Genomic DNA, 13,116 nt, shown 5'->3' with positions numbered 1-13,116 from the left:
ATTAACTTACCTTCAAGTTGCTAGTTGAAATCCCCTCTCAAAAAGCTCCAAAATCACCCAAAAATGGAGGAAATACGTGCTAAAAATGACCGAGCCTCGTCCCTTTTTAAGATTCTGCCCAGACAGTATTTCCGCATCTGCGATGCCAGGGCCGCATTTGCGACGTCGCTTCTGTGAACCACGGTTCTCTTCTGCGGAAGAACCCAAGACTGGTCAGGCTCGTTTCTGAGGGCGATGACCCGCTTCTGTGGTCCCGCTTCTGTGCCAAGTCTGCCACTCCTGCGGCTCAAGCCGCTTCTGCGACTCATCTCTTGCACCTGCAAGCTCGCACCTGCGGCTGGACAAGCGCATGTGCGATTCTGACAGCAACTGGGAGCTTCAGCTTTGGCTCGTAATTTCCAACTTGGTCTGAGCCTCGTCCGATTAACCCCCGAGGCCCTCGGGGCCCCGCCCGAACATACCAACAAGTTTGAAATCATCAAACGGACTTGCTCGAAGCCTCATAACGTGTAAAAAAAATATCAAAACTAAGAATCATACCTCAAACCAAATTTATTCAACTTAGAATTTTTAAAATTTTCAAACTTACTCTGAACGCGCCAAAACATACTTAAACTACTCGAAATAACACCAAATTTTATGTGCAAGTCTTAAATCACAATACAGAGCTATTCTCAGGCTCGGAATTCCAAACGGACCTCAATTACTCCAAAACTTACTCCAAACCAAATTTAAAGAACATTAAACCTGCAAATAGTTAATTTTTACAATTAAGCGCCGAAACGCTCCCGGCTTTTCCAAAACCCTGATTCGAACATACGCCCAAGTCCAAAATCATCATACGAACCTATTGGAACTATCAAATCTCGATTCCGTGGTCGTTTTCTCAAAATGTTGACCGAAGTCAAACTTGGGCCTTTAAAGCCAATCTAAGGAACCAAGTGTTCCGATTTCAACCCGAACACTTTCAAATATCGAACAAACCATTCTCGCAAGTCATAAATTAATAAAAGCACATACGGGGAGTTTTATTTAGAGGAACGGGGTTTTAAAAGTCAAAATGACATGTTGGGTCATTACACAGGGTTAGAAGCTATTGATAGTAGAGTGAAAACATACCTGATGGATATTGGATATGACAAATGGTCCCGGGCGCATTCCAAGGCAAATAGAACCATGACCATGACATTGAATATTGCAGAATCAGTAAATGCAGCAAACAAGCACGCAAGAGACCTCCCAGTTGTGAATTTGCTTGACTTTATGACAACATTGATTCAGAAATGGAATTACACCAATCAGAAGGATGCCGTGGAATCATTTATAAAGATCGGTGTAAAGTATGAAAAAAATATTGGCAGATAATACTATCTTATCATAGATGATGACGATATGCATTTTCAGAGACTGTATATTATTATTAAAAACACTGCATGTACTATAGTTTTACTTCTGCACCCTAGAGATTTCACTAAACAACTGCATATTGTTATTAAAAAAATAGTATTACTTCATACAGATAATGACTTTTCTTAATTAAAATTATATTAGGTGTTGCCATCAACTCAATTCTTACATTTGGTAATTGATGGCCAAACAAGAAATGTTGTGCGCCTACATGAAAAAACTGCACTTGTGGAAGGTTTTAGCTAGACGATATTCTATGTCCACATGCAATAGAAGTTATACAAAAATTTCATATGGATTCATACAAGTATTGCTCGGGTTACTATAGCATAGACTACTTGCTGAAAACATATGAGATACCAGTAAACCCTTTGTCTGATGAAACAACGTGGCAAATTCCAGAACATGTCTCTTCGGAGGTGGTACTGCCACCAAAAGGAAAAATCAAACCAGGAAGACCTAAAAAGAACAAAGGCATAGGAGGTTGGAAAGGAAATGCAGTTACATGTGCACTATGCGTGAAAAAAGGACACCATCGGAGAACGTGCCGAAATATTCCAAAGAGAGATTGATATAATGCTTTAATGTTTTTATAGAACTCATATATTGTAGAATCATATTATTTGAATTGCAAAGAAATAAAATGCATGTCTTGCACTAGACATATATTTGGTATGGTGATTCTTTGCCAAATTACTTTTTGGCAAAATTTTTATATGGCTACTTGTGTTTTCAATAAGAATCTGTTTATTTTCTATTTTAGTATATAAAAGTGGGATGCATTTACATCTAGTTGTTGCAGGAAAAAAAGGTGCTAAAATATAATGTGATACCCAAGTGGTATATATGTATACCTTACTGGTATGTCTATATAACTTATTGGTATCAAAATATGTGCAAAAATAGAAGTGGTGCCCCAAATGCAACATTTGTACATACATCGTTAACAAAAGGGGCACGATTTGCAGCTCATGTCAGTATTGAAGTATAACAAATTGGAAGCCATTTACATGTAGTTATTGTACATCATCAGGTACTCAAATACAATGTGATACCCAAATGATATATTTGAATACCTTATTGGTATATAGTTGTATTGCACTAATATGGTTAAATCAAAATATATGTATAACTACAAGTGGTGAACCAAAAGAATGTAACATTTGTATATACTTCCTTAATAAAATGGGCACACTTTGCAACTCATGTCAATATTGAAGTATAACAAAAAGGTACTCAAATACAATGTGATACCCGAATGGTATATTTGTATACATTAATATGGCTAAACCAAAATATGTGTAGAAATACAAGTGGTGCACGAAAAAATAAAACGGGTGATTCTAACTCAAATAAAAAGAATGCAACATTTGTATATACTTCCTTAATAAAATGGGCACACTTAACATCTAGTTGCTGCAGAAAAAAAGGTGCTTAAATACAACGTGATACCCAAGTGGTATATCTGTTTACCTGATTGGTATATAGTTCTACTGCACTAATATACCTAAATCAAAATCTTTGCAGAATACAACTGGTGCAGCAATGCAAAATTTGCACATAATTTCTTAGATTCAACTACAACTAAAAACTACTCTCAATACAAATTCAAAACAGGTTCACTTTCTAACAATATTTCTTCTCATTCAAATCAATGCTCGCCCTGTTCTTCAACCAAATAGCAACATAGAGCGTCGTAACTCTCATAAAATTACACCTCCAAAAACAACTTCTGGTGGTGTATTACAGCGAACTAACAATGCTCCTCCTACTACAAATGGCAATAGGAGTAGAAACTAACAATGCTGCTATAACAACCATGTTCTACCCTTATGGCTTGACTTCAAGTGCTAAAAAAAATTTGTCTCCGAAAGGCACTCCTAATAAACCAACAACTTTATTGAAGAAGCCTAAGAAAAGACTAATAAAACAAACTGAAGATAGATTCCAATATTAAAACAGTTATAGCAACATATTGTACTATTACAATTGTATTCCTGGAACACACTTTTAAAAGCTAGCATTTTTACAATCTAATAATGCAAAATACCATACTTCACCAAAAACTAATAAAATCCTGCAAAGTTTTCATGCTACGATTAACTAAAAGAAAAAATAGACCTATACTACTTCTTGCGCTTCTTTCCAAGAGTCTTTTTTGTTGCTACTGGAGCCTCATATTCACTTGATTCGCCATGCAACTGCTTTTTCCTCCCATAGTGCCACAACAGTATACCAAACCTATCTCGAAGACCATCCACATCAAAATTGATAACAGGAATTGGAAGACCTTCAATAATGTACTCAGCAAAAGCATGCAACATATACTCCACAATCTCTGAAAAAAATAAATGAATAGAATTTAAAAATCAATTAGTAGTGAAAAATATTAATATGAATGAGGAAAATAAAGTAAAAGAAAGTAACTATTCTTACGAATTTTGTTGTGTTGCCAGATTTGTAATCAGTTCAATCTCAAATGGATCAGTCAAATTTTTTCCCATGTGCAGACCATTTTGTACTACAATGTCACTTCTTTGGTTATAAAATTCAATGCTAACTAGAAACAGGAGGATCAACATAGCATATGCCTCTGCCACCTTTTGAATAGTTTTTTTGTGCTTTCGACTACGTAGCAAGTCATATACATAAAAACATCTCTTATGATACATACCCCAATATCCAATGCCACTTTTGTCACGACCCAAAATCTCATATGTCGTGATGGCGCCTATCTCGATACTAGGCAAGCCAACAACCTTAATAAAACTATATTTCCTTAAAGTTTAAAAAAAAACATAATAATTTGAGTTTAATAAAAAACCTCACAATTTTATATACAAACACTCCCAAAACCTGGTGTCACTAAGTACATGAGCATCTAATATGAATACAAGTTTAGAAAATACGGTCCATAAGAGTCTAAGACCAAATACAATAAATAAGGAGATAGGGAAGGAGAGGCAAGGTCTGCGAAACACAGCAACTACCTCAGAATCTCCGAAAAATAACTGTGCAAAAGAATCAACACCCGCTATGCCCGGGAACACCTGGATCTGCACACGAAGTGCAAGGTGTAGTATGAGTACAACCAACTCAGCAAGTAACAATAATAAATAAGGAACTAAAGATAGTGACGAGCTACACAGTTACAGTTCATTTTCAGTAATTCCAGCAGAGAGTAGACATGCTTACAAATCCGGCAGTTTAAGTCAAATCAGTTTTATACAGTTCAAGTTCATGTAATCCGGATATAAAGCCTTTTAGAGAATTTCACAACAATGACAGATAGCAACTAAGAGCAACAACAAATGAAAAGCAAGTACAGCCTCTCAGGGCAACAGTCACTCAACTTGTCACAACAGCTCAATCACTCGGCTCTTAGCCCTCAACACTCATACTCATGGGTACCCGCGCTCACTGGGGTATACAGATTCTGGAGGGGCTCCTACAACCCAAGCGCTATAATCCGCACGGACAACTCATGTGCTACACGGATAACTCACATGTTGTACGGACAACTCATGTGCTGCACGGACAACTCACGTGCTATAGTATCACGACCCAAACCGATGGGCCATGACGGGCACCCGGCACCTTACTCAACCGAGTACCAATGTAACATATATGTACAAGCCTCTAAGAGTACATAAACATCATAAGCTGGGGCAGGGCCCCGACATACCAATCCATACGTGTCCAATGCATGCAGACCAAATAGGCAACTCCGGAGTAAATGGAGCGCACCAACATCTTCCGCTGAGCTGATAGCCTACTTGGAGGACTCTCGACCTGTCTATTGGGACCTGCGGGCATGAAACGCAGCATCCCCAGGCAAAAGGGACGTCAGTACAAATAATGTACCGAGAATGTAAGGAATGCAAATTGGTAAATAATAGACATGAGAAACATAAAGTAAAAGACTCAACATGTAAGTCTGAATAACTCTGTGAATCAACAATATTTACAATGCCATGCATATGCGTATAAATGTCATACCATGCATAGGTATATACGTACATAACATCATCAAGCCTCTGAGGGCATCCCATCATATCATCTCGGCCACTATGGGCAAATCATGAACGTGTACCAGCTGATCAGGTGGTGGTGCGTATATAACGTCATAACTTTTTCCTATATTCCATATATATATAATATATGCATATATAACGTCATATGGTCATGGGTCAATGTACATGTATAAATGCATGAAGTGTATAAGAAGTGCGTTAATAAGATTTCTCGGTAGGTCATAAGATCAATATGCCTTTCGGATAAAAGTTATCAAATACGTATTTTTCTGAGACCCATGAACAGAAGATATAATAATAATTCACATGGGGAATCAAGAATATAGACACCCCTAGTACTTCTATGAATAGAGTCATTTATGAAATTTGTGCATTTACTCGTTTCGTTTGTATCGTATGGATCATGCCAAAAAGAAAGAAGGGATAACCTTAACATATCTTTAAGGCCAACTTTCTACTTGTATCCATGAACAATTTCCTCCACGCCTCAATCTTATATGCCAACTAGTCTTCTTCCACATTACTTCACTACAAGGAAATCTCCAATTTGCTATTATCCGGAGGAAATCGATGTGTGTATAATATCTATGTCGTTTTCTGCATTTGCCTCAATCATAGAACTTAGTATCCAAGAAATGAAATTCTTTGCCAAATATCATGTTGATGAAGGCATAACCAACTCTACATTTGTTCTTGAAATCGATAGGCAAGTAGAGGAAATCATATGTATTCTTATGAATCTCGTCAATTGTTGTGAGTAACATCTTTGAAGTGTACTTGTTTGGGATGTTTTTAATTATTAAAGTAGTCCTACTATCTTCTCCACTCATAATCTTCTTCAAATCAAGCTGATATTATTTTTTTTTGTCTATCTCATTTCCAGTCTCAACTCCTCGACTTCGACCTCCTTTAAGCTTGAAATTTTGAGGCACAACTGTTTAGAATAATGAAAAGAGTGACCAAAATCAGTCAGCACCTACTTAGCACATGAATAGTTGGCAATTTGTTGCCAAATTCCTATAGTCCTACGTGGATGTGTTGTACCCGAATGATTATCCAAAATCTCAGTTAAATAATTATCCGCAAACTTCTAATTAATTTGTTAACTTCCCACTCAAATCACTAATTAATCAATTATCTACATAATTAAAAAATCATCCCAAATTACTAAAATACTAATCACTTTTAACACACTTTATATACCTTACTATCATGGTCATGTGGTACCTTGTATGGCACTAGTCTATAAATACTGTGTATTTTAGCTCGGACCATATTCTATCCCAAATTGACAAACTTCGACGAAATTCACTTTCTGCGATTCGCCTATCCTCTCACCTTCATGAATTTACTTATCGCTTGTTATAAATAGTATAAATGCTTATAACCTCAAGATAATCTCATTCCCGAGCTTACATCGATTAACTTACGACGAAACTTTAACATACAAAAATGCGGTATGTAACATCTCATTTTCGAGCTTTCATTAATTTACTTATGGCATACTTTCACGTACGAAAATATGGGGTGCAACATCATTCCCCCCTTTGGAACATTCGTCCTCGAATATTGACTGATGCACTTATCATTCTCATAACACATAGCTCTTGCGAATACTTTAGTACTTCTCTTGCCATCTAGGCAAATGTTCTGTGAATGAATCCCAAACGCCAGGGCATTCCCCTCTTTAGGCCTCTTTCTCACACCATGACTCGTGGTCAGAATCATTCTAATCTTGTAACTGTTGCTATCTTTTATCATGCAGCGTGTACGAATCTGATTTTGTAAGTGTGCCTATGCGACTCTTCTCTCCTTTTTCCTCCAGCTTTTAGCCAATCTCTAGGCGTCACTTTGTAAGCATATACAGAGCTTGAAAATATGTCTCTTTAGGCATTTATAAGTACAATGAAGTTCTTCGCTCGATACTTTGTTGAACTTACAAATATTGTTATATCTTATTTCCTAGACCCGGTTATCCATTCGTATGATTTTACTACATCTAGGTAGGTGCTATACCATAACTCTTACTTCGATTTATCGTTACTAAGGACTGCTGCTGAACTCCAGGTTACTTTCGTTGCTTATCCCATATGTATGAATCTAAGTCCTTTCATGCTTCCTCATTACTGTTTAAGAATGACGGCCTAATCTCATCTTATACTTTGTAACTTTTGTCCATCTATTGTTGATTCACCTCAATATTGATCTACAATATACCACTGATAACTTGAAACGTTTTACGTAATACCTTGCCACTAGGGCTTACGTGCATCGAGGAATATTTGAAGTGATTTTTCTGATCCACTTAGCGACGATATTGTACTTCAATGACCGTATTTTATAGCATCCCAATGTGATTCACTTACGTGGGTATTTTAATCCCATACAATTCATGAAATCCCCTTCAAATCATTACTCAATTGAAGGCCCAAACATCATCCTTTATCTATCACAATTACACCCTCATTGTACTATCAGGGCGGCATTCCATCTCTTCTAAATGCCATTAGTCTTAGACTTCTTTGAGCTCATTCAGGCTATACTGAGCTTTCTATAACTTAGAGAAATCATCAGCTCTCTTGTTTTCATGGGCTTAATCCTGAGGACTTATCCATTCTCGTCACCTCCTCACTCGCCCTTTCTTATCCTTATTCCTGTCATAAAACCTTATTGCTTTACTATACTTTAGCTTGCGACCTATACGTATCTATTTATACTACTCGCAACCTTCCTTCAACTTGCTTGCACCATAGAGTTTCTTATGTCATCCTGGAATATCAAGCGAGATATCACATCGTCTCTAACTCTTTTTTACTCTCTTAATTAGACCTCTCGATACTTAGAAACCATAGGTTGGGAGATATGCCACTAACGACGCCGCTACCATTCCTGGATATTGAATCTCAACGCTTCGAACCTTCTATCTATAGTATGGATTATTCACAACCTTCTACATTTGAATATCTCATACGTTGTTCACCTTTACCTTACTTACCTTAAAATCTTGCATCACGTCTTCTATCTCTTTCATGACCTCGTTTTAACACAGGTATAATTCACATCCACAATTTGAAGCTCTATTATAATACTTGCACCTCTGGTGCATACACAATCCGGTGAGAGCTTCATGTTGACTTCTTATGAGGCTGGTACTCTTCTGACTGGATTTATCATAGATCCGTTATAGAATATGGCTATTGTACTATCTCTCTTGTACCTCTGATATTAAGAGTGATTCTGCAATGTCCTCAATCACGATTTCTATAATTTTCTGGGTCCAATAATCAGACTCCTGATTTACGTTGTTGATGTAACTCTTTACTTTCCTCTTCCTTCTGATCAGCCTTTGTGTAGGCTTAAGCTATCTTCCGATCTGTGGCTCCTGGTATTAGTTATTATAGTCTTTCATAGTTGCTCTGGAATATCCGTGATACCATCATCTAACAATTCAATCCTTTGTCCATGACCTGGGCTCAATTCTTTCTTTTAACTTATACCAGAGTCTTCTACAGCTGTAAGATTGTCAACATATATGTTGCATGGATAATACTCTGAAATCTAAAGTGCATTCATAATGTAACTCACTCTGGATCACTAATCGAATAATTCTTTTCGTTCCTTCTCAGTTTTCTTAAATGTAAGCAATTACTTTTCCTGGTCTTTCTGCTCCCTTGTTGTGTGCATACTTAGCATATCTTAGTTCCCACGTATGCCAGAATTTTTGTGCAACTCACATGGTCTCGAATATTACCTTTGGTTTCATTTTCCGCTCATTAGCTACGATAGGTGCCACTTTCTTATAGAGTGCATGCAATTTTGTAGTGAGATTGTTTTTACATGACCATTTCTCCTTCAAGTTAGCATGTTTAGGTTGAAGCCTTCTTCCTTATTTCCTCATCTATTCTTTCACTGAAGTACTTAGGGAGGACCCTCTGACTCTTGAAAAGCTGCAAGCTTATTACATTGTATACTCGACGGACCTATTGATGTCTTTCCTTGCCTATAATTATCTGTAGTTACTTACCTCCACGCCCTTGTGCTTGTGGGGTTGCTTCTGAACTGATATTTTGATTGTCTTCCCAGTGGCACTCTCTTTTATTTACGTAACACTCATTTAGTACCTTTGACTACCCCAACTCCTATCTGAATATATATCTTAATTATTACAATGTCATAACTGCGAGGCTGAATTTACTATATTGGGTTTTACTATGTTTATCTTGCACGATCTGTTGATTTGTCTGTATCCACTTGTTTAGCCATAACTATTCTCTTCCTGAATCAACTACTAACTACTCATTGGCCCAATCTCATATCAATATTCCGCGTAATCTTTCTTGGGTTATTTCCTTTGTCTTAACTTATGTCTCGCACTGGTTCCTTTTCTGTCAATAACATCTCGGACAGGGACCCTTACTTCCTTCCCTTGACGTCGTGTTTGCATAATGTTCTGGAATCGTAGCATATATGTAGGCTTTGAATAAGTGAAATCTCATCTCTTTTTCATTTTTATCGCCTTCTTCCTTTACCATTCCATAGTTACTAGAACCACTTAATTCTGACTTAATGCCACATCACTCCATATTCCCCCCTTTAGGGAAGTACTAAGATTTAGTTCTACGATGATCTATGTATAGATGTTTTACCTCTTCATCTTTGGCATTTTTGTTTTCACATCATCGATGATCCTTACTCGTCTCGCAGTAATCCTTCTGTACCAAGGATAACAAATTTCCTTACTCACGAGGGTGACACTTAGTGTAACTGGCACATACCGTCCCTTAAGCTTAACTTTGCTCACCTTGCTTGCTTTAGGGAAGCGTCTTCCTGAATGACCTTTAAAGGGTATTCTTCTGTCGTCTATTCTATTACCGCCGGGACGCAATCTCTGAAATTCTCATGATGCCGACTATTACTCAGTCCCTAGTTCATGTTTAGTTTATCTTGTTCATTAGTACATGATGATTTCTTATTACTCTGGGTCTAATTTTATTTCCTTTTGGTAATCACGTTGGAGTCACGAACCTATTTCTCGAAATGAGGATATGACTTTATGGCCTGTACTCTTTTGTTGTCTCAAGGCCTGTCACCTCTCGTCTTTTCCTTCACTTGACTATAGACTCTGTAATACTGTCATCTTTTTGATCTACCGTTGTCATCCATGTATCATATCTTACTCATACTGCTTCATTGATTCTCTTATTATTTCCCGCTAACATCTATATCTATCACTTTATTCTGAAAATTCGAACAAGACATTCTTTTGCTTTTAGCTCCCCTTGCTCCATCCATTGTCTCTTTGGGTTGCCTAACACTCTTTCTCCACTAGTAATGGGAGCTACACTAAGGTAATATTTATCCCATCAAGGCTTCTAATGCCTATCTTTGTAGTATTCATATCTAGCTGTATTATTTTAGAGTGCACCCTATGGGTGTCTCACAAGGAGATCTATTAGTACATTTGCAATATCCTTCGGAAATGTCAGCTAACCCTAATAATCCATCCACCATTTTGGGTTACCCTAACCCTAGCTAGATCCTGATATCCTGCCTTCTCTTATAATACTTCTGTTAGCCCATATAGGTCATAAATGAGATGGGTGTGGCCAATTGTACATACCCCTGTTATTGTTGAAGGTAACTCAAAAGGCTTATATTCCTCTGCGATAATCTTCATTAGCTGGGTAGCTCGTACCCTTTTTCATCTTGATTCTTTTACTTTCTGAAACTTGTGTCTACCTTCTGATTCTCTTATTCCTTTTTACCGTAAGAGTGAATAGACATTCTTGCCTTAGGGATCCTTATCAAAAAGTTTACACATCTTAGTACGCACATGATCTGTTGAATACCTCATATTTATCCATCATAAGCATGATGCAAAAATTGAGTTCCTCTGACTCAACTCTTCCACAGCTATATCTCTTATCAACCATCTTTCTGGATGTAGGCATCATCGTATTATGAATAAGATAGAGTTTAGAAAATTGAGTTCTTACAACTGAGCTCTAGCACACGATCTAGAATAAGAAGAAAGAGTGACAGTCCTAAATTCCTTGTAGCCTCCTGCTTATAAGTGTGGTGCACAACACACCCATAAACAAGACTCTACTAGACACGGCTTGTAGACTCTCTAGGACAGAACTGCTCTGATACCACTTTGTCACGACCCAAACCAATGGGCCACGACGGGCACCCGACACCCTACTCAACCGAGTACCAACGTAACATATATTTCTTATCGTGCTATCATTGGTAAATGGGCCAAAAGATTGTCATGAATTAACTAGAATGAAACTTGAGGGAACACTCGTCGTAGGACGACCCAACATGTAATACAAACTTATACATATGACATATGGTATAAGGCCAAAATGATCACTTGTATACTGAACATAGGGCGACAAGGCCATACAATCTTTCACGTACATGACATAAGTCTACAAGCCTCTAAGAGTACATAAACATCATAAAGCCGGGGCAGGGCCCCGACATACCAATCCATACGTGTCTAATGCATGCAGACCAAATAGGCAACTCCGGAGCAAATAGAGCGCACCAATATCTTCCGCTGAACTGATAGCCTACTTGGAGGACTCTCGACCTGTCTATCGGGACCTGCGGGCATGAAACGCAGCATCCCTAGGTAAAAGGGACGTCAGTACAAATAATGTACTGAGTATGTAAGGAATGAAAAATAGTAAATAGTATACATAAGAAACATGGAGTAAAAGACTCAACATGTAAGTCTGAATAACTCTGTGAATCAACAATATTTACAATGCCATGCAAATGCGTATAAATGTCATACCATGCATAGGTATATGTGTATATAACATCATCAAGCCTCTGAGGGCATCCCATCATATCATCTCGGCCACTGTGGGCAAATCATCAACGTGTACCAGCTGATCAGGTGGTGGTGCGTATATAACGTTGTAACCTTTTCCCATATCCCATATACATATAATATATGCGTATATAACGCCTTCTGGTCATGAGTCAATGTACATGTATAAATGCATGAAGTGCATAAGAAGTGCGTTAATAAGATTTCTCGGTGTGTCATAAGATCAATATGCCTTTCGGATAAACGTTATCAAATACGTATTTTTCTGAGACCCATGAACAGAAAATATAATAATAATTCACATGGGGAATCAAGAATATATACACCCCTAGTACTTCTATGAATAGAGTCATTTATGAAATTTGTGCGTTTACTCGTTTCGTTTGTATCGTATAGATCATGCCAAAAAGAAAGAAGGGATAGCCTTAACATACCTTTAAGGCCAACTTTCTACTTGTATCCATGAACAATTTCCTCCATGCCCCAATCTTATATGCCAACTAGTCTTCTTCCACGTTACTTCACTACAAGGAAATCTCCAATTTGCTATTATCCGGAGGAAACCGATGTGTGTATAACATCTATGTCGTTTTCTGCATTTGCCTCAATCATAGAACTTAGTATCCAAGAAACGAAATTATTTACCAAATATCATGTTGATGAAGGCATAACCAATGCTACATTTGTTCTTGAAATTGATAGGCAAGTGGAGGAAATCATATGTATTCTTATGAGTCTCGTCAATTGGTGTGAGTAGCATCTTTGAAGTGTACTTGTTTGGGATGGTTTTTAATTATTAAAGTAGTCCTACTATCTTCTTCACCCATG

At 37.5% G+C, this 13,116-nt stretch overlaps 1 protein-coding gene across 1 annotated transcript; it reads left to right on the top strand.

Moving 5' to 3' along the window:
• Positions 1–1,065: 1,065 nt before the first annotated feature.
• On the top strand, positions 1,066–1,979 carry LOC138902122 (uncharacterized). Its single transcript, XM_070189936.1, has 2 exons — positions 1,066–1,340; positions 1,736–1,979. The coding sequence occupies exons 1-2, from the start codon at positions 1,066–1,068 to the stop codon at positions 1,977–1,979; spliced, it is 519 nt and encodes a 172-aa protein (XP_070046037.1).
• The last annotated feature ends 11,137 nt before the right edge of the window (positions 1,980–13,116 follow it).

This window comes from Nicotiana tomentosiformis, chromosome 11 (genome assembly GCF_000390325.3).
Source record: "Nicotiana tomentosiformis chromosome 11, ASM39032v3, whole genome shotgun sequence".
Classification (NCBI taxonomy): Eukaryota; Viridiplantae; Streptophyta; class Magnoliopsida; order Solanales; family Solanaceae; genus Nicotiana; species Nicotiana tomentosiformis.
This window is presented reverse-complemented; position numbering and strand designations above follow the sequence as displayed.

Bases quoted from the DNA above. Each gene is read 5' to 3' on its own strand.
- LOC138902122 (XM_070189936.1), top strand. From the start codon at position 1,066: ATGTTGGGTCATTACACAGGGTTAGAAGCTATTGATAGTAGAGTGAAA. The intron at 1,341-1,735 runs GTATGAAAAAAA...GGGTTACTATAG, and splicing joins TTTATAAAGATCGGTGTAAA to CATAGACTACTTGCTGAAAA.